This window comes from Bidens hawaiensis, unplaced genomic scaffold (genome assembly GCF_021521415.1).
Source record: "Bidens hawaiensis isolate Kalapana, Puna unplaced genomic scaffold, B.hawaiensis_p1.1 tig00018651_1, whole genome shotgun sequence".
Lineage (NCBI taxonomy): Eukaryota > Viridiplantae > Streptophyta > Magnoliopsida > Asterales > Asteraceae > Bidens > Bidens hawaiensis.
The window spans coordinates 89212-111885 of record NW_027492821.1 but is presented as its reverse complement, the minus strand read 5'-3'; the positions used below and the strand labels follow the sequence as shown (position 1 = coordinate 111885).

Here is a 22674-nt window from a genome sequence, read left to right as displayed (position 1 = left end):
ATGGAAAGATGCCATGCAAGCTGAATTAAATTCCCTAAATAGTCGAAAGGTTTTTGGACATATTGTCATTACACCAAAGTCAATGAAACCTGTATGATATAAATGGGTTTTTGTGAGAAAACGAAATGAGACAAATGAAGTTACAAGATATAAAGCAAAACTTGTAGCTCAAGGTTTTTCTCAGAGGCCAGGAATTGACTATGAAGAAACGTATTCTCCAGTCATGGATGCTATTACTTTTAGATATTTAATCAGCTTAGTAGACTCTAAAAATTTAGAGATGCGTCTTATGGATGTTGTCACAGCTTACTTGTATGGATCACTAGATAGTGACATCTATATGAAAATTCCCGAAGGATTTAAACTCCCGGAAGCTATAAGCTCAAAGCCTAAGGAAATGTATTCCATTAAGTTACAAAGATCCTTGTATGGACTGAAACAATCTGGAAGGATGTGGTACAATCAAAGGATACACAAATAATCTTATTTGTCCATGCGTCTTCATCAAGAAGACAACATCAGGATATGTGATCATAGCTGTGTATGTTGATGATCTCAATTTAATTGGGACACAAAAAGAAATTAATGAAGCGATTGCTCTTTTAAAGAAAGAATTTGAAATGAAAGACCTTGGAAAAACCAAATATTGTCTTGGTTTACAAATTGAGCATATGCACAATGGAATACTTGTGCATCAGTCAACTTATACTGATAAACTCTTAAAACGTTTCAATATGGGCAAAGCAAACCCTTTAAGCACACCAATGGTTGTTAGATCACTCAATGTTGACGATGATCCATTTCGTCCTTGCGAAGATAATGAAGAGATTCTTGGTCCCGAAGTACCATACCTCAGTGCAATTGGAGCACTTATGTATCTTACTAACTGTACAAGACCTGACATTTCTTTTGCAGTTAACTTATTGGCAAGATTCAGTTCATCCCCTACTAAAAGACATTGGAATGGCATTAAACATATTTTTCGGTATCTAAAAGGAACTGCTGATTTATGTTTATTTTATCCTAACGATTCAAAAGAAGGGTTAGTTGGTTATGCAGATGCAGGTTATTTATCTGATCCCCATAAAGCAAAATCTCAAACTGGATACGTATTTAAGAATGAAGGAACTGCGATTTCATAGCGTTCTCAGAAACAAACACTCATTGCAACATCTTCAAATCATGCTGAAGTCATTGCATTGCATGAAGCTTCAAGAGAATGTGTATGGTTAAGATCTATGTCACGACACATATTGATTTCTTGTGGACTAGAGAAAGATGGAATTCCAACTCCTATCTATGAAGATAATGCAGCTTGTGTCTCGCAAATGAAGGAAGGGTATATCAAAAGTGACAGAACAAAGCATATACCATCAAGATACTTTGAGTATACTCGAGACCTTATTAAAGACAATCAGGTTGAGATGAGATATGTCCAGTCCAGCAACAACTCAGCTGATCTTTTCACAAAAGCACTTCCCACAGCAACATTCAGGAAACATGTTCATGATATTGGCATGAGCCATGTACGGACAATGTAACGACCTGCAATATAAGGGGGAGCTATATACTGCACTCTTTTTCCCTTAGCTAAAGTTTTTTCCCATTGGGTTTTTCTTTAACAAGGTTTTTAATGAGACAGTACTTCAAGACCCCGAAGTTTTGAAAAAGTGTCATCCAAGGGGGAGTGTTGTGAAACCACCGACGACCTTGCAAGTTGTATGTCACTTTTGTCAAAAGTTTTGGCCACATGAACACTCCACATATTTCAAATGTCTGATATTTGTCCCCTGTATATTTTACCTTTTGTGTAGTATAAATACTGCTTCGATGGAAATGAAATATCACCCCAGTACACTTCTCATATATTTACTTATTTCTATCATATCCAATATTCTTACAATTACAGTAATATTATAACAAATTCAACAATGTAGACTATTTCTCGTTATTAAAAATATATTATTATTTCAGGACCAGTTGTGAGTCAATTTTTTTGAAAAAAATGCCATATGGCCCACACTGTTGACAACTACAATGGTCAATAGATCAATCTATACGTTCTTTCGTGTTGAAATTATTACAGCTTATATTTCTGTTGTGTTTTAATGGAATTTAAGCTAACCAACTCCATTGACTCTTAACTTTACATGGTCATCATGAAAGAGAAAGAAAATGAGGTTCACAATAATAAAATTTCATTTTTTGTCCTCCGTTTAATACTTACAGAGTCCGGGCCTCATATAAAACTTATTCAGGTATCGAGTCTGAGTTTGAGCTTTGTATGAGAAACTCGTTTAGACCCGTCAACCCTTGTGTATTTTTAAGGTTTTCAACTTTTGGATTTATATGTATTAATTTTACATTGAACAACTGAACTCGAGACGATCTTAGGAGCTCATTAAAGGTTTCCCTTTTTGTTTTCCAAAATCTATAAAAAAAAAAAGAATAGTTAAAAGCCTATATAAATTAATTAATAAATAATAAACGAGTCAAACCCGAGCTTGAAAAAACAACTCACGAGTTGAATTCGAGCTTTATAAAAGAGCTCAAAACTAGCAAAGGTCAAGCCTAGTCGAGCTTGGGCTCGGTTCGGTTCATTTACATACCTACCGGGGAGGAAACAGTACTCCGGGGAGGAAACCTTTAGGGAAAACCTAACTGACCAACCGGCCCACCAAACTGTATTCATGTTTAATCGAAACCATTTTATTTAGAAAATGTAAATAGTTTTAAGTATTCATAAATAACTCTTTTTTGGCTGTGTTGAAGTATAACTAGCTTTCTCTCAATTATCCATATGAGTTGTTCTTTGATATGTTATAAACTATACTTGATTTATATCCATATCTACATACTTCATGTTTGTTCTTTCACGTTTCATCTGATGATAGTTGAAGGTGTCGAGATTGAAGATTAGTACTTACTATTAAGATCGTTACGAAAACACCAACAAATTGAACAAATTGGACATGTAGAACCGCTCGTAGTTGATTATTATTACTATTGATTAATATTTTATAGAAATGAACGAAACGAAAACAAGAAGTAATTTGGCCAAATCGTAATTCAGGGTTATAAACCTTTTCAAAAAGTTAATAAGTCATAAGTTGGTAAAAATAAGCTATCCCAAACACCCCCTAAATACTAACTAACAAACTTCACAATGTTCAACTTTAGTCCCCACGGTATCTAAACTGTTAAGTTCCACCCACGGTAACAACTATCCAATAATGACAAAAAAGTCCCTCAAGTTTAAGAAATTTTGTTTGGAATTATGCTTTTAGATCACTGATTTTAGTTCTGTGTGTTAATAAACAAATAAAGGGGTTCATCAGTTCGAAATTTTTTTAATCAAAAAACAAAAAAGATAGCCAAACAAAATTCAAAGTCGGCATACCCGTACTGAAACCCGAACTTGAATTTGGTTTAATTTCCGACTGAATAACATGAACTTGTGTTAAAAGGGATACGGGTTGAAATGTAATTCGGGTTCTCAGTTTTTGAGTCTTCTAGAACCGGAAACAATTAAGCTGTTTCGTTTTGGTTTGATTTATGGTTTGAAAGTTGAAACCCAACATTGAACATGTTGTGATCAAACTTGTAATTAAATCTAAAAAATATTAAAGACAAGGAATATACAATATGATATATGCCGATATGCATATGTTTCTTACTTACTTTGAAATTTTGATCTATGAAACTGTAGTGTAATATCAAGTTGTGATTTAAAACAATTTATTGACTTGAAGAGTAATTTTATTGACTAGAAAGTCAAGTAAAAGGACATCAAATGTATTTTATTACATGTACATATTTTGACCATGTCTTAGTCTAATTCTCGTATCTTAAATCACAACACTACTCATATTGTTCACCTCTATTTAAACCCCAAACTCTTCATGTTTTTCTTCAAATTATAATTTCTTCTACTTACAATAATTTGTAACACAATATTAACCATCAATGGCTCCTTCATTTTCATCAACCGAAATCGCTCATGACTTCCCACCATTTATTCGAGTATACAACGACGCCCGTGTGGAACGCCTTCTCACCATTCCCATGGTGCCACCATCCACCGATCCCCTCACCGGCATTCAATCCAAAGACGTCGACATCTCATCGATCAAATCCCGAATATTCCTCCCAAAAATCAACCCTTTACAAAAACAAAAGCTTCCGCTCATTATCTACGTGCATGGCGGCGCATTTTGCACCGGATCACCACTAAACGTTGCCACACAAAGCTTCCTCACGCCGCTCGTCTCCCAAACCTCCGCTGTGGCCATTGCGATAGGCTATAGACTTGCGCCCGAACACCCTCTCCCTGAAGCCTACCATGACTGCTGGGCTGCGTTACAATGGATCGCCTCTCACGTATCTGGGACAGGACCCGACTCGTGGATTAACGATTATGTTGACACGAGTCGGGTTTTCTTGGTGGGAGAGAGTGCCGGGGCGAACTTGGTTCATTACCTCACAGTTCAAGCTGGAGTTAATCATACTGGGTTGGCTGTCCGGGGGTTAATGATACTGCACCTGTACTTCTCTCAGAAAGTACCCGAGAAATTTACTCAGTACTTGTACCCGGGTAGTTCTGCTTCTGATGATAACCCGAAGCTCAACCCTGTTTCGGACCCGAATCTTGAGAAACTTTGTTGCTCTAGGGTGTTAACCGTGGTTGCGGAAAATGATCCTTTGAAACCAAGAGGGGTGGAGTATTATGAGACATTGAGAAAGAGTAAATGGGCAGGTGAGATTGAGTTTTTGGAGAATGAAGGTGTGGATCATTGCTTTCATTTGATTGATCCATCAACTGAAAAGGCCGAGGCTCTAATTCAAACTTTAATTTCTTTTATAAAACAAAACAACAAAATATGAATAAATTGAGTAAAGCATGTCATGAATATCAACCATATCTTTAAAATAACCTTGTAGTTTTCATCTCTAGCTTGTTGTTTGTTATATTATTTGTATACTCATAATATATTTATAAATTAATAATCTTAAGAGGCACATTTTAACTATATATGTAGGCATACTTATCATTTCCTTAACGAACAAATACAAACACAAAATTTCGTTTGGTTATGCGCTTGTCAACCGTTCAATTGTCTAATAAAAGCTTAACGAACGAACATGGAAAAGGCCTGGTTCGATTCACGTCTTTTACGGCTCTAGTTTTACGCACTTGATGATTTCTTGTGGTAAGGTCATACTTGAATATTTATATTCTTATATTCATTATGCCAATAAACTTTTTATAAATTTGGAACTTGCATAATCGACTGTCGCTAGACACGCCAAGCAACCAAGTTATTGAATATTAAAAGTTTACTCCAAATAAACCTTAAAAACAATCATTCAAAAATCTGGTGAATCATAGTTTAGATGAAGCACCAGATAAAGCAAGCTTAACCAACTCCCTTCTCAATATCTTTCCCGCCGGGTTCTTTGGAATCGCGTTTATAAATGCAACTTTTCTAATCTTTTTGTATGGGGATACCTGCAATCATTAATCCACACACTTAAAAAACCTTTCTAGATGAACAAGGTGTATATTACTTAGAACTTATGTTTGCTTTCAGTGTTTAGTTGTGGAAATAATAACAGTTACTAAATTTATATCAAGTAATAAATAAGACCATGTATAGATGCAAGTATGCATACCTGTTTTGCAATTATCTCCATGATTTGGGCCTCACTGATTTTGCTTCCGGGTTTTCTCACCACATATGCCATGGGAATCTGCCCTGCTTCTTCACCAGGATATCTGATAAAAAAAAGGATCTTTTCATTATTTTTTGAAAAGTTGTAGAAACTAATAATGCAAAAAAGTCTATAAGGTTTAGGGGTGCGCATGGTTCAGTTTGGGCTGGTTTTGGACTAAATCCGAACCAAAATCCGAAACTTAGGTTTTAAAATTTTGAGGACCGCTCAGTTTAGGTTTTTTGGTTTGGGTTCAGTTCGGTTTTGGTGTCATTTAAGCTTGAAAATTTTGGGCCGAAGTGCCTAAATCATTTTGTTAATCAGTAATAAATTAATTATTATAAATTTGGGCTTAAAGAATTTACATATTTATTAAATTCAAATTTATTATTATTCAAATTAAAAAATGGAAATCTATAAACACGGTTCGGATTTTTCGGTTTTAATTAAATGCAAAACCAAAGCCGAACCGTAAGTTTGTTTTTAACAAAACCATAAAACCAAGCCGTCGTTTTTGTTTCTCTTTGGCTTTTATTTTGGTTTCGGATTGGTTTTTTATATGGTTTCTTGCACACCCCTAAATCTAATAAGGTTTTTGCAGGCCCGCCTGACCCGACCCGTACTAACTTACGGAATCACAGCAGCATCTTCAACTTCTGGGATTGATTGAAGGTAACGCTCTAATTCAGCTGGTGGGACCTACAGTGTCTTCGTTGTGATCATTAGATGGAAATTTATAAGCTACTTGAGGAAATGACAGATGTAACTTTGCTTTGAAACAATATGTATTTGATTAATTATTTGAAGCAAGAACATTACCTGATAAGCCTTGTATTTGATTAATTCTTTTAATCGGTCAACAACGAAAAGAAAACCATCATAATCAAAATAACAAAGGTCACCGGTCTTTAACCACCCCTCAGAGTCCACAGTTGCAGCAGTTGCTTCGTTGTCTCTAACATAACCTATTATTCAAACGTAACGATCAAATACAAAAAGAAAAAAAAAAATCTATTTTTAAACTATCAAACAGTTGCTAATAACAATATCCATCAATATCAACATCAACATCATTTTCATTTTTGTTGATCAAAATTGACTTTCTAAAGAATTGCGGGTCCATGATAAGTATACTAGAGATTTTTGACATTTCCACAAGAAATATTGTTAAGAAAAACCAGTGTGTGTTTCGGGTTGCTTATTCATTTATTTGTGAGTAAATAAGCGGTTTGAAGTATAATATATGAAAGTATGAAACTGCTGATTTCTAAGGGAATAAACAAATACAAGCAGAAGATGTATCACCTTTCATGATCATGGGCCCTCTTAGCCATAGTTCACCTTGTTGCATAGGAGATAAAGCTTCACCGGTTTCAGGATCAACTATTTTGGCCTCCACATTGGGCGATAAACGGCCTGCGGATCCATGGTGCTTACACTCGTCCGGGTCGTTCATTCCCGTAACCCCTCCCCCGGTCTCTGTCAAGCCATACCCCTACAAATTGTTAAAGCAAATGGTCAGACCATCACCAATGCAAGAAGCTAAATGCACTGATAAACACGCCTAGTCAGCTGCCACATTTTACAAATATTTCAAAAACATTTGTTTACTCTCCAACCCTAAAAAACAATATCTTTATCTATACTTACAAGTTACAATTCCATATCTAGTCCAATTTCTACATTTATTTTTATTAATCAAATTACTTTTATAATTAATCCATTTCTTATATGCATAATATTTACATTAATAAAATATACTTAAAAACAAAATTTGTGTTATAAACAGAAAATAGAAAACGTTTTTCAAATTTTATTTTAATCTTTTTCTAAATAGTAACATTACTTATTTTTGTTATTGTACCCAATTACCAGAATTAAAATATAAATAAGTATGATGTACTAGTCAGTTAAGCATATGATATACATGTCATTGATGCATCCCAAATAAACTCCCAAGATGCACGCGCGTCTGGAAGTGCATTACTCTTATATGCAGAGCTCTCTAATGGCACTTAGTGGTAATCTGACCCCTTTCAGTTTAATTTTAATAATTTTGTTTAATAAGTATTAGAAATAGAAACAGGTTGTCAACTACATGAAAGGGAATTGAAGGTGAAGCATTAATTGCTTCCATTATTAAGTTATGGACTGTTTTACACCACATGGGACTGCAAACTAATAATTTGATCTTCAAAAAACTAATAATTTGACCTTCAAATTGAAACTTAGACCGAGTGTAGTTCATTAGCGATCCCTGCCACATCGCTAGACACTAGGCAGGGCATTAAACACTAAAACTAAGGTCATGAGCGTCTGTATGGCGAGCGAGTACTTAGCTGACTATCGCCATAGATATTTCTTTCATTTTGGTTTGGGCATTCGGGTCGGGTCGGGTCAAATTTGTATATTAATTTTTTTTTGGGTCCAATTTTACCATTGTGTCGGATCGGGTCATATAAAATAAACAATCAAACAAAATATCATAAAACCAAAAGAAATTACATTAAACGTCATTAAAAATGCATAATTACAATGCAATATACCTAGAGTTGTTTATCTACGGTTATTCTTTTTCTTTTGAAATTTAATCGTTTAACATTCTAAGCACGTATTTCTCAATAAAAAAAATTCCCCTGTCAAAATGTTATAGAGGTCGGTCGGGATTTAATCACATATATAATACTAATTTTTTTTCTCAAATACGGCCGACCCTCACCACTTTCGTTGGTACGCCCCTATACTAGGGCTTTGGTTGTGGGACCAAACTTTTTTAACCAATCAAATTCCTCCCAACTCCAAATTTTTATAAAAAATAATTATATTATTAGTCAAACAAGAGTGCCTACATGACAATTACTTTTTTCGTTGTATTCAGTTTTTAGCTAAAACGTTAACTATATTTGTACTCAATAGTCTCAGGCTTTCTGGTGACATTTATATAATCAAGCCAAACACACTGGTCACACAACTACATAAGGCTGAGGGGTGCGGAGCGCGAGAAGGGGCGCGAAAGCCCTTCCGCTCGCGCCCCGGGGCGCGAGCACCACACCACCGAGGCGCGAGAGGGTCGCGAGCACGCAGACCAAGGCAGGCGCAAGGGGGGTCACGCCTGAAAAAGGGCGTAAAGTGGCTTGGGAATTCGTGCATAGCCGTTGGGTGTGGATAAATAGAGCCGTTGGCTCTTTAAAGTTTATTAAAAAAAAACTTTTTCTCTATATAAACCAATATCAACCCAATATCACATACCACATATCACATACCAATATCACATACCATCAACCCATTTTAACCATATCAAACACAACTTCAATCTCCAAACTCATATATAATATCCCAAAACCAATTTTTTTTTTTAAAATAATGTCGTCGTACTCGTCTGATTCCGACTCCTCCAAAGAGGATGATTTGCTTTTTCATGTAGGGGGGGTTTTGACCGCAACCGTGGTCAATCTCTTGCAAAATCAAGCCCATCAACCCCGACTCCCGAGGGTTAGAGCACCACCTCGTGATCGTGATCGATCGGGTGCTAACGATACTTTGATGAGGCATTATTTTAGCCCTCAACCGGTATACGCGGAGTCGGATTTTCGAACTCGTTTTCGAATGAGCAGGCAATTGTTCACGCGTATAGCGAGTGATTTAGAGGCACGGTATCCCTTTTTTCAACAAAGGGAGGATGCTAGGGGTCTTCCCGGTTTTACCCCTCTTCAAAAATGCACGGCTGCTATCCGTCAATTAGCGTACGGCATCTCGTCGGACGCTTTGGATGAGTATTTACAGATGTCGAAAAGGGTTGCACGTGAATCCCTTCATTTTTTCTGCCAATGTAAAAAACATTAATTTTACTTTTTATTAAATATTTATTACATTTTGTAATATATATTGTACGTAGGAGTCATATCGACTTACGCTCGGAGATATCTGCGTAAACCTACAACGTATGACATCCAACGCATATATGAGGTGCACGCAGAAAAACATGGTTTTCCTGGGATGCTAGGTAGCATCGATTGTACGCATGTTGGATGGGCTATGTGTCCAACGGCCTGGCGAGGTCAGTTCCACCGTGGTGATCATGAAGGGCCGACCCTCATACTTGAGGCGGCGGTTTCACAGGATCTTTGGTTTTGGCATGCTTTTTTTGGTGTTGCTGGGTCAAATAACGACCTTAATGTTATCGATCAGTCACATTTGATCAACGACCTTATCGACGGGGTTGAACCACCTCAATCTTTTCTTGCAAATGAAGAACTCTTCAAGTACGGGTACTATCTGGTCGATGGTATTTACAACGAATGGGCTGTGTTAGTTCAAGCTTTTACAGATCCAGTCGCCGACAAACGGAAGTATTTTACGAAGAAGCAAGAGTCTGCTATAAAAGATATTGAAAGAGCTTTTGGAGCTATAAAAAAACAATATTATGTTCTGGCGAACCCGATACGTTATTGGACTCGGGAGAGGATAATGGACGTCGTCTACACGTGTCTTATCCTACACAACATGACGTTAGAAGACGAGGGCAAAGCTATATGCCAAAACTACCAAGGTGACATTCCGCCACAACCGTCCACAATCAGTGATCAACAAAAACTTCATAACATAGCAAATATCAAGAGCCGTGAGATACACGGGGATCTTCGACATGAGTTGGTTGAACATTTGTGGGCGAGGCGACCAGATGATCTTGTATTAGATTAGTTTTATTATTAAATATTATTGTTTGTTTAATTTTTAGTATGTTTTTTTTTATTATGAATTTTCAAAAAAATGTATGTTTTTTAAATAATTTTTGAGTTTTTTTAATAATACGTTTTTTTAATACATTTATAAAAAAATAAAAAAAAAAACCGCTCGCGCCCCCTCTCGCGCCCCTCCACACCATGTCCCGGGGCGCGAGCACCACTACCAACACCCATTTTATCAAGTTTCTCTCTCTGCCACACGTCACAATATTATTGGCTGGCGCCCCCACTCTCGCCCCCTCTCGCGCCCCCACACCCCTCAGCCTAAGTACCACAAGGAAAAAGATATTTTTTAATACAAAAGAGGACATTGAATGACATGTCACAAGAGCTCTAAAACCAAACGCGCTACAAAGGGCGTGGGTTGATAATATTAATTCCAATATTTTAAAAATGTTCATTACAAAAAATAGTGTTTATTTCTATCTCAATATTGTCATTTAAAATAGTCATATGATTTTCATACATCAATATGGATTTTTACATAATCCTATACGAGCTGTATAGAACATGAGATGTTAAAGACCTATACAAGGGTTATATGGATCGTATAAGCTGCAAAAACTATTATTTGGTGTCTTCTTGTTAGTCATATATGGGCTTGTACAATCCTCATAAGACTACATGTAGTGGGGCATGGGCTTAGGCGAAAGGGGCGAATAGGTTTTGGAACACTGACCTCCCCCCGGCGATTTTTTGGCGAAAAGGGGCAGGGGCGGAGAGTTCTTGTCGCCCAAATTGTTTAAAAATAATATGATTTTATTATTATAACCGTTTTCAAATGGTCAAAAATAAAATAAAAAATTAATTAAAACATATATATATATATATATATATATATATCTAAACATACACCTTATTCTCCATTTCATACACAAATTCTTCAAAAATTATAGCAAAATGAATCCTACAAACAACCCGAACCAACCGAAACCCATGGAACTCAACACTATCATGACCGAAATCATAAAAAAACACGAAAAGTTTGTCGAAGAACTCAACGATACCATGAGAGAAACCAACAAACAACACGAAAAGATTGCCGCTATGATGGAATTGTGGGAAATGAGTAAAGAATACGAATCCCTCAAGTCTGCCGGGTCACACGAAGAGGCCGCATTGTTGCAACGACGACGAGTAAAAAAATGCATTTTTATTAATTATTTAAATAAACTGGTTCTTATTTGATTAGTTTAATTATAAAAAGAAAATAATAAAAAAACATACGGTGGGCCCAGTTTGTAGCCCCTACACCATTACACCTCAAAAACAAATTCCCACCCTTTGCTGACTGAGCGACACGTGTCATAATTCGCCCCTATTTGTAACCCCTCCACTACGCATAGCCTAAGGGTGATGTATGAAAGTCACATCCCTTAAAATAGTGTTTACTTCGAGATAGAAAAATGGCTTCGCTAGTTCCTTTTAAATAATAAAACTATGTCGATAATAAAAATTTAATAGATCGTGAGGTCATAGCATTATCATACCTGTATGATCTCGACATCAGGAAACCTCTTCGCGAAGCTACTAGCCACTTCTTTCCCGAGCGGAGCGCCACCACACCCGATAACAATAAGCGAACTAAAGTCATATTTCGGAACAAGGTCCGATTTCGCCATCGCCACCACGAGCGGAGGCGACACCCGGCATGAACGTAACCTTATACCTCTCCACCGCCTTCAACATATTACCAAAATCAAATCTCTCCATGAGAACCAACCTGTCCCCAAGCGATGCCGCTCTAATCAGCATAAAAAATCCAAACACGTGAAACAAAGGCAATGGAAACAACGCTATGACGGGATTACTAAGACGGATTAAGTCCGTTAGCTCGGATTTAGTGGAAACCGGATTGACAGGTGAGATGGTGACACCGAGGTGTAAAAGCGAGAAGTATATTACAGGAATGTGAAATGACGTTGGAGATATTATTAATGCTACTCGGTTTTTGGTGTGAAATGACATGAACTAAACCCCGTGTCCGAACGGTCTATGTATTTTATAGGATAAGATCATCTTTAATGTTGGTGACAGTATTTGCTCACTTAAATTATACGTTTCATGTGTTTTAAACGGTGTTAAATGCGTTTTTAATACAAATATACAATCAACTTTCCACACCTATGTTGTATGACAAGCATCATAACGAACTTTGGTGTGTTGACTGTACGCCAATGTGTGTGTCGAATGGGAGGAAATAAATGTTAACACTAACATGGAAACGGGATAGTAATATATTATTTAGGGTTTGAATCACATACAAATAAAATTAACGTGCTAAACGTGTTAATAAAATATAATAATTATATATATAAGTAGAGTAATTATGTTATTACTCTATAATAGAATTACATAAATACTTAACTTGATTTTCACGTTTAGCACGTTAATTTCATAATTACGTTAATATTCCCTATATATTATATACTTATATATTAGAGGATAGTAATATATTATATACTTATATATATTAGGGTGAGGCAGCGTATATACTAGATTAGGTGTTTTATTAAAATTACATATGCTAATTAAACCATAAAAAATATTAGAACATTGTTATACCTTGTGATAAAATAATCAAAAGAAGATGGTGCCAAAGAGGTTCAATGGTCGGTTCATAGTTGACTGATCCAGTTTTGAACAGGGGGCGAATTTTCATTGAGGCCCGGGTGCCCCCGGCCCCCCTTGTTTTTTTGCGCAGTAGTGTAAATTTACTCGTTTTCGGTCCAAAATTTTTATACGTAGTGTAAGTTTAGCCTTTTTAGCCGAAAATTTGAGTCCGACACCCCCTCGTTTGTGAAATTTTGTATACATTTTGAGCCCCCCCCCCCCCCCCCCCCCCGGTTGCCCCAGTCCAAACTTCGTCACTGGTTTTGAAAACATGACTCTTTGAGTTTAACCAAATTTGACCTAAAGTAGAGTTTTAACCAAAAGAATGTTTTAAGTTTTAACCATCAATTATTGATAAAGATTAACCAAAATACTACCGAAACAAGTCAAGTCAAAATATCAGGCTAAAAGCTTGAAAGGTTAAAGAGGTGGTTTCTAAAGAAAAACTTGTTTTAAGCTATTTTGCCTAAACATGCCTAAATGGTGTTTCGGCAACTATCCTATATATAGAAATTAAATTGGGATAATCAAACCCAATATTAGTTTTACAATATCATATACGATTAGTTTTAAAGTTTTAGTTTTAAACGGGTGAAGTAAAGAATCTTATATCCTATATATAGAAATTCAATTCGGATCATCAAACCCAGTATGTATGTAAATATAATTAGCGTGTATGCAACTTATAAAGTAGTGATCTAGAGATTTGATTTGGGCACTATAACCGGAAAGTTTGTGTGGGCTAATATCATATGGGAATATACAATAGCGGAGTCTGAATTTTTTTTTTTTTGGATTCGGGATTTTTCGATGCTTAAATTTTTTCGATGGTTGAAACCTTGAGGCGAACCGCCAAAAGCAATGAGACAATGGTCGTTCGGTCGATAGAAAGAAGTTGACTGGAAGTATATGGTATATGCTTTTGTTGGTTTATTTTTTATTTAGATATTATGTTTGAGGATGTTAATTTTGTTGGGCTTATTGACCCATTATGTGAGTAATATTGAGCTTTTTAATAATACATATGTACGTTATTATTGGCCCATATACAATGTTTGACTGTTTGTTAATAATTTTTGTAGTTTTTTAAAAAGCTTTTTCTATTTTATAAAAAGTATATTCATTACTAAAAAAATATAACTAAATTTTCATAATCAATGGGGTTGAATATATATTTTTAGACGATATTGGGCTCGCTCGCAAAAAAAAATGTGTACGCTCATTAATTCAACACTATAGGTTATGTATAAAGCCGAAAAAAAGTCGAGTTCGGCCCGAACGTGGGGTTGGTAATGTGGCTCCACCACTGGGAATGTATAAACGATACCCAATTGTTGAGGTTTCGGGATCAGCAAAGTGCTGTTATTTTGCCGACTCTTTGCTCATCGGTACTAGTGCAAACTTTTGACGATTTTCGGAACCGTTATCGACCTCGTCCCAAAATTGTATACATAGAGAGAATTATCATGCAAGAAACATGTCCACGTGTGCAAAATGCACAATTATTTATAGAAAACCATAGTTTAGAACTTTAAAAGCTTGAATAAACTCAAGTCTAGTTCGTTTGACTTATGAGAGCCTAAACTTGGCTTGTTACAAGCTTTATTTTTTAAAGTTCAAGCTCGACTAAACTCATTTACACTCCTAATTACTATTTGCCTATTCTCATTTCCTTGTTGCAACCGTTAATAATAGCAACATATGAAATAAATGGACTCACTTGTCACCGTATAATTGTATAAGACTATCTTTAACATTAGTGTCATTACTCACTTTTCATACAATCAAGTGATCATCTCCATTTTTACATCAAGGTTTACTTTTATAAAGTAATAAATTCGTTCTTTAGAAGTTTAATAAATTTACTTTTGTTATTGATCGACAACCAAAGTTTTGAGCAACTTTCATAGAAAAAAAAATATTAGTCACTTAAAATCTTTTAACAGCTGCATGTTTTTCCCTTTTATTAACTTGTCACATAAGGTTTTCTTAGTAAAACCTTTGGTGAGGCAACATAAAATGTCCAGAAGTAACAAGAGAACACACGCGTTACACTTTTCTTTTCCCCTTTAGTTGTTGTTTTGTGTCGGTGAAATTTCTTGTCAAGGTTTTTAACAAGTATCTTAAAGCGTATTAAGTTGATAAGCAAGAGGGTGTTATTATATATATTGTTTTGATTATCAACAATTGTATATATAGACTTCAACATATTACAAAAAAAAAAAAAAATCATGTTTTTTTTCAAATGGTGGTTAAAGTAATAGATTGGTTAGGTTCTTCATCCTATATATATCTTCTTGTATTTCATTGTATTTGATACTTAATCCATGAAATAATAGAGATCTCTCCATGTAGTAGTATTCATATCACTTTGTTTTTAACCTAGTTTCACAACATGATGTACTATAACTAATCATAGTTTAGATGAAGCACTAGATAAAGCAAGCTTAACCAACTCCCTTCTCAATATCTTTCCTGCCGGGGTCTTCGGAATTGCGTTTATAAATGCAACTTTTCTAATCTTCTTGTATGGTGATACCTGCAAACATTAATCCACACACACTTCATATTTGAAAACTTATGACTAGTTTGAGTGCTTATTTGTGATATATTCACTGTTTTTTTATTTTTGTTCTTCCCAAAATTACAAAATTATCAAAGCTAGTAATTAAATAAGATCATGTATAGCTGCATGCCTGTTTTGCAATTATCTCCATAATTTGCGCCTCACTGATTTTGCTTCCGGGTTTTCTCACCACATACGCCATCGGAATCTGCCCTGCTTCTTCATCAGGATACCTGATAAATAAAAAGAAGATTTATTCTTTCAAAAGTTGAAGAACTAATAATGCAATTTTTTTTTCGCGGAAAAATAAAATCCGAGGACTTTATATTATGTTCTACGAGTAAAGCCGAGTGTCAAGGAGTTATAATGCTAATATAAGTCCGGGGAGTTGTGTACGTTCATATATTTTTTAAGGTTTTTGTAAACCAGCCCGACCTGACCTGGCCCATGCTAACTTACGGAATCACAGCAGCATCTACAACTTCTGGGATTGATTGAAGGTAGCGCTCTAACTCAGCCGGTGGGACCTACAATGTTTTCAATGCTAACTTACGGAATCACAGCAGCAAATGACAGTTGTAACCTCAAAGATGCTACGAAACAATAAAATGCGCATGCAAGAACATTACCTGATAAGCCTTATATTTGATTAGTTCTTTTAATCGGTCCACAACGAAAAGAAAACCATCATAATCAAAATAACAAAGGTCACCGGTCTTTAACCACCCTTCAGAATCAATAGTTGCAGCAGTTGCTTCCTTATCTCCAACATAACCTGTTATTCGAATCCAAAGATCAAATATAAAATAAATTCATTTTTCAAATCATCAAACAAGTACACGATAACACTATCTGTCTATTTGTTAACATTTTATTTATTTTTGTTTATCAAATTTTATGTCATTTTAACAAGTTGTTGGCCGTTATAAAATATCATCACAGAAAAAAAAAGCGGATTATTTTTACACAAAAAGATCAAGATTAACACATATATAATAGATATGCATCCAATTGCGTATAAAAGCTATTACCAGTACTTGGTTTGAAGTTGCTTATTTGAAACAGCTGACATCAAAAGGAAATAAATAACTTAAATAAGCAATCGCAAACGCATTGAAAACTATGAGCAGAAGATGTATCACCTTTCATGGTCAAGGGCCCTCTTAGCCATAGTTCTCCATGTTGCATAGGAGATAAAGCCTCACTGGTTTCAGGATCAACTATTTTAGCCTCCATGTTACACGATAAACGGCCCGCGGACCCATAGTGTTCACACTCATCAGGACTAATCATTCCTGTAACCCCTCCCGCAGTCTCTGTCATACCAAATCCCTGTAAGTTTTTTAAACAAATAAAAGATAGTCATTCACCGCAATTTAAACAAGTGATCTTTGAATATTATCAGACATAATAATCTAAATATCTTGAGTATTACTCAATGAATAGTTATGGATGAACACAAAAGGTTAACCACTGTTGTGTTAACCAGATCTACTAAAAGAACACAACCATTTCATTAATTTATAGTTTTGGTTTAATTCAATTGGGAAATAGGCTATTAACAACATTAAAATGTGTCATGAATGTCACTGCAAACTCAAAATTTGAAGCATTAGATATTATGCATCCCGTTCACAAGGCGTGATATTGTTACTAAAAATGCTAGCTAACAGATTACATTATATTTTATAATTAACTTAATAGAATTAATAATTGTCACGTCAAAGTTTATTCTTTAAAGGTATAAAAAATATTATTTAATTAAACACAGAAGAGATAAAATACAGTGATTTTTAGTGTAATTATATGATATGTATGGATATATGGTATGGAATGGGCTTTGAATGCTCTAACTAAAAATGCTAACAAATTACATTATAGTTTATTCAATCTAGGTAATATACAAGTTTATTCAACCATTGCAACACATGGTTTAGGTTTATAACTACACAACTTTTTTATTACACTATATAACATTACATTTATTTAACCTGTATGTATAATACATGGAATTCTAACACAGGTATATTGAAAAGTTTATTAATTTACAGAATTAAAAGGAGAATGTTATGTCAATTATCAAGGTATAAATACATAATTGGTTTTCTTGACTTGGTCAAATAAGAAAATTTTAAACACAGGTGCTACAGAAAACAAATACTTCATCCGTCATATTAAAAGTGTCCGTAAAGAAGTAATCATTCAATCTAACTTGAAATTGTGTTTTTTCAAAAAATCATAACACTTTTAATGGGACGCAGTGAGTATTTTTTTTAGGACATTGATTGATAAGACTTACACAAGACATACCTGGATAATATCCAGATGCGGAAACCTGGCCTTGAAGCCCTTGGCCATCTCTTTTCCTAGCGGAGCGCCGCCACACCCGACCATTACCAGTGAGCTCAGGTCGTATTTGGGAACGAGGTCGGATTTTGCCATCGCCACCACGAGTGGCGGTGACACCGCCATGTACGTTACCTTATATCTCTCAACCGCTTTCAACATGTTACTAAAATCAAACCTCTCCATCAGAACCAGTGTCTGGCCGACCGATGTTGCTCTAATCAGCATAAACATTCCGAAAACGTGAAATAAAGGTATCGGAAACAACGAAACAGGTTGAGGCTCGGGCTCAGGGGCGTTCTCGTATTTCATGAATTTGTTATGATATGTAGCGGATGTTAACGCGATGAAGTTGCGGTGAGTTAATTCGACTCCTTTGATTCGGCCGGTTGTGCCGGAGGAGTATAGAATTGCCGCAGTGTTGGATTGATCGACTTTTACATGACTGAAATTAGGTTTTGAATTACGTAACATGGAGTGAAACTCCGGAGAGTCGATTATTATTGTTGTTAGCGGTAGTGAGGATGGAAGTTTATCAGCTACTGAGGATGTGGCAAACGCGATGACGGGATTACTAAGACGGATTAAGTCTGTTAGCTCGGATTTAGTGGAAACCGGATTAACAGGTGAGATGGTGACACCGAGGTGTAAAAGCGAGAAGTATATTACAGGAATGTGAAATGACGTTGGAGATATTATTAATGCTACTCGGTTTTTGGTGTGTAGGTGAAATTTATTAACGAGTGATGCGGATAGAGAGTGGACTTGACGGATGAACTCGGCGTAGGAGAGACGGTGGCCGGTGGCGGAGTCGATGAGAAAATCAGTAGAATATGAGAATGCACCGTTGGATTGGAGGAGGGAGAGTGTGTACTCGGTGATGGAGAGTGGTTGTGACGGTGGCGGGAGAGGCGCCGGTGGGCGGAGGCTGCGGAAGGTTTTGGTGGTTGAACAGAATCCGTTACGGGGATCTATAGAGTTCGAATCCGCCATGGATGCCTATCTAGTTTTATGAAATGTGATAACTAGTAGAACAAGTGGAAGTAACTGTTTTGTATTGTGTATATTATTTTATAAAATAAAAAGATATTAACGTGGAAAGTTGAAAACATAAAAAATAAAAATAAAATGATAATAACGTGGAAAGTTGAAAAAGAAAAGTCTATAGATTTTGGTGGTTGAACAGAAACCATTTCTAGGATCTACAGAGGTTGAATCTGCCATGGATGATGGTGCAATCTTCATATATGTAAAAACAAAAAACCAGTAGAACAAGACCACTGGTGTGTTTTTTTATATATGTAACAGATAATCTTTTAATTTAATATTAGGAAAGGAAACTGATAATTGGCATTTAGGTGGTGTTTCTTGTTTTGGACGGCTGTTATATACTTATATTAATAACAAACATTTTTTTAACCACAATATATATTATTAAAAGATTAATAAAAGACAATAATATCAGCAAGTTGCTGAAAAGAAGTTGAAAACAAACAATACAACAATTCCATTGATAGCAAAACAAAAAGACCAGGAAAGGAACAAATTTAGGGGTGTTTAGTATTTGAATCGAGCTCGAAATTCAAATTGGTCATGAATTTCGAATTCAAATCGAAGTAACCGAATGTAATTCGAATTCGAATCCATGTTCAAAATATCAAAAATTTGAACCTTTCGTTTCAATTAATTCGGATATTCAAATTCGATTATTAGCAATTTAAAATGTTCGAACTACTAGGTTTAGTATGTAGATTCTAATCCTAAATTCTTATACTTAATCTTAGGTTACAACCGTCACAAAGGATGATTAAAAATCAATATAGTTATTGATTTCAAATATGTATATTGTGGTCAAAGATGAGTTTTGGGCTTTTTTATGAATTATGACCTAAACTCCCAATTCAATAATTTACAAGATATATAGTGCCTAATGTGTAGAAATATCAAATATCATTTATCATTCTATAAAACATTATAATTCAATAATCATGATCACATAGCCAAAATCAAAAAGTTTGATCATATTTTACCTAGAATGGAGTTTTAAACAAAAAGATTCTTTAACCATCAATTATTGATGCAAATTAACCAATGGTAATATCCAAATGAGTTCCAATCAAAATTCGAGGCTAAAAGATTAAGGCGATTAATTTTAGATGAAGTTGTATTAGCATTAGCCGCAAAAATACCAATTGCAACCTTAGTTGATTAATACTAGTATCAAAAGATCAAACACATTATGACTAAATTTTATTTTGATAAATGATAAACACGTTAATCGCTAAAGGTGCACTGAAACTGAAATAACCCCCAAATATCCCGAGTAAATGAGCACATGAAGTTTAAGTTGTTGACTATATCTTATCTTCCTTTTGCGGCAAGTACCTTTAGAAAGAAAACAAAAGTTGTAAGCAATTTGTTATTTGCGAGAATCAATCGAAGATATTTACTAAAAGCATTATAACTATTATGCAACTAGTGTCACAACCCGATGATCCCGATCTAATATTGATTTAGCTTACCCTTTTCCTTTATCCCAACGTAAAAGTTGATAGAGTTGAACCGATTCATTTAAAGCATGGCTTCCAAGAAGCATATAGTTTCGAGGTCGCACCATCCATGCAAACCTCATGAATAAGGCCGAGTAAACACACAACACTGCATTCATCCAAATGTTAGTTGATTAAGGCTATATTGGTAACTATTAGTTTTTATAAATGTCATTAACAACCTCCGGTCATGTTGCCGGATAACATCTCTGGTGGTTTCTTCATGTCCGCCACCCCCTGCCACATAGTAACACCAACTATTTATAAACTAGTTTTTCACCCGTCTGGTGGCTGGGTATTTTAATATCATAATGACATAAGTATTCTATGTAAGTATTTATTAATGTTCTAAGCGCATTGAAAGTCACTAAAACTTTATAAATAAACTCGCGATCTCTAAAATTGTCTTACACATACATTCAAGTTTTTATCGTAATAAAAATATGTGACCATGTTTAATACATACTTTTTATATATTTTGAAATTAAAAAATAAATATGTGTACGCCAAGGCAATTCGTGCTAAAAGAAACCCAATTTTGGACTTGTAATTCAATCTGACCCGACTACTTTTGACAACTCTAGCAAATAAAGATGCCAACCAAATTACCTGAACCCGATGGGCATGCTAGGAACATTAAGGGCAGTTGGTATTATGTGATACCCGACCCAAATACCCAAAATATATACATTTGAATTACGCCGACCCGTAAACATTTTATTTTTCATTTTCAATTGTTCATGGTAATAAAATAAGATACTAATTCACAAAAGCTAGTTTTTATATTCAACTTTGTAAGATAATAAATTTATATAAAAGCTAAAATAGTAAAGTAAATGTATATAAGAATCCCAACGGGTAACTTTTGACAAAATAACAGATGGTGAACAGATACTGGACTACATATGTGACACCATTAAATCGAACAACCATTAAAATTTAAAACAATATAGAATGATAACTAATTTCTACAAATTCAAGCACAGTTGACTTCTAATATTTTCAAGCAAGCGCAGCTTGTTGCACGCTTACATGCCACTGCATTGTAAATCGTTTGGATGTTTTTAAACTAAATATATCAATCTACTTAATAAGCATGAAGCATAAAGGAGCGATAAATGGAGTAACTGAGAATTATAAGTTCTAACCTTTGTTGGAGATCAAGTTGCAGAAAGAAATAATGAAAGACGTGTTGGGTCGGATATTCCAAGTCGAGTAATATTATGCAACGATGGCAATTAGTTTATTAGTTGGAGGATTTAATTTCTCACATTTCTTTAACTTGCATACGACAGTTTTGATTCATATGAAAATGGTGTTATATAAAGAACCAGGTCTAGATGTCTACATCAGTTCTTAAAGCCAACCAAAGTTTTTTTATGATATAATAATTGGATTATAATGTTAAGCAAATAGCCATTGTAAATATATTTAGTACATTAGTTGTAGGTATGTTACACCAAATATTATATTTCTTTAAATCCTTTTAGGTAAGAAATATATATTTCTTTTTCAATGTAACAACAAAAAGAAATCAACCGATTTGAAATTGTAACGGATCAGCTAGGAATATATCGTGCATGAAACCGAACTAGCAAGGCCGTCTCCGAAAATTTATATGCCTCGGCCGAGCTGAAATAAAAAGGTCCGTAGACTTTAACGAATAACGAAATATTATAAGCAAAAAGAATTTTAGGCCTTATGTAAATGGATATTTTGTTTGGTTTAAACAATTAAATTTTTAAATGAGCTTACTTGGTTATGAGTTAGGTTATGTAAAAAATTTTGTGTATAAAAATAAACCTTAAAAATGTCTCAAGTGTGACTAGAACTTGCAACCTTTTGATCGGAATTAATACCTTTTATCACTAGACCAACCTAGTTATTGTATAATTTTATTAAAACATTAATTATACATATTTCTTTTTCCTAAAAATATATATATAAAATGATTTGTGTCCCCAAAAATTAAGTGCCCCGGCCGGTCGCCCACATTGCCCTATGCCCGAGCCGCACCTGTGAACTAGCCATTGGAGAGGGCAATAATAGTCATATTTCGGCATCACCTTTGGTATACACAGCCCGATTAAACATCACCTTTGGCTGGTACCGTGTGGGTGTGAGACTTCCACACACTCACTCA

The 22674-nt window shown here is 35.0% G+C and overlaps 3 protein-coding genes and 2 pseudogenes across 4 annotated transcripts in view; 1 reads left to right on the top strand and 4 right to left on the bottom strand.

The window, feature by feature from the left end:
- The window catches only part of LOC143556573 (nucleolar protein 56-like), a 191625-nt gene that overhangs the window by 114083 nt on the left and 54868 nt on the right, over positions 1-22674 (bottom strand). The gene's annotated exons all lie outside the window — the stretch shown is intronic.
- On the top strand, positions 3718-4930 carry LOC143556555 (putative carboxylesterase 12 pseudogene; annotated as a pseudogene).
- On the bottom strand, positions 5266-12425 carry LOC143556595 (4-coumarate--CoA ligase-like 9; annotated as a pseudogene). Its single transcript, XR_013139395.1, has 6 exons — positions 11948-12425; positions 7018-7207; positions 6532-6677; positions 6344-6411; positions 5674-5776; positions 5266-5509 (listed from the first exon to the last, which is right to left on the bottom strand). The product of XR_013139395.1 is annotated as a 4-coumarate--CoA ligase-like 9 (transcript).
- Positions 15388-18975, bottom strand: LOC143556570 (4-coumarate--CoA ligase-like 9). The gene is made up of 6 exons (XM_077045855.1): positions 17947-18975; positions 16779-16968; positions 16266-16411; positions 16096-16163; positions 15767-15869; positions 15388-15609 (listed from the first exon to the last, which is right to left on the bottom strand). Exons 1-6 carry the CDS (start codon positions 18973-18975, stop codon positions 15484-15486), a joined length of 1662 nt encoding a protein of 553 aa, XP_076901970.1. The 3' UTR covers positions 15388-15483.
- Positions 20024-21433, bottom strand: LOC143556554 (mitochondrial pyruvate carrier 1-like). Its single transcript, XM_077045842.1, has 4 exons — positions 20906-21433; positions 20714-20799; positions 20505-20640; positions 20024-20367 (listed from the first exon to the last, which is right to left on the bottom strand). Exons 2-4 carry the CDS (start codon positions 20775-20777, stop codon positions 20337-20339), a joined length of 231 nt encoding a protein of 76 aa, XP_076901957.1. The 5' UTR covers positions 20778-20799; positions 20906-21433; the 3' UTR covers positions 20024-20336.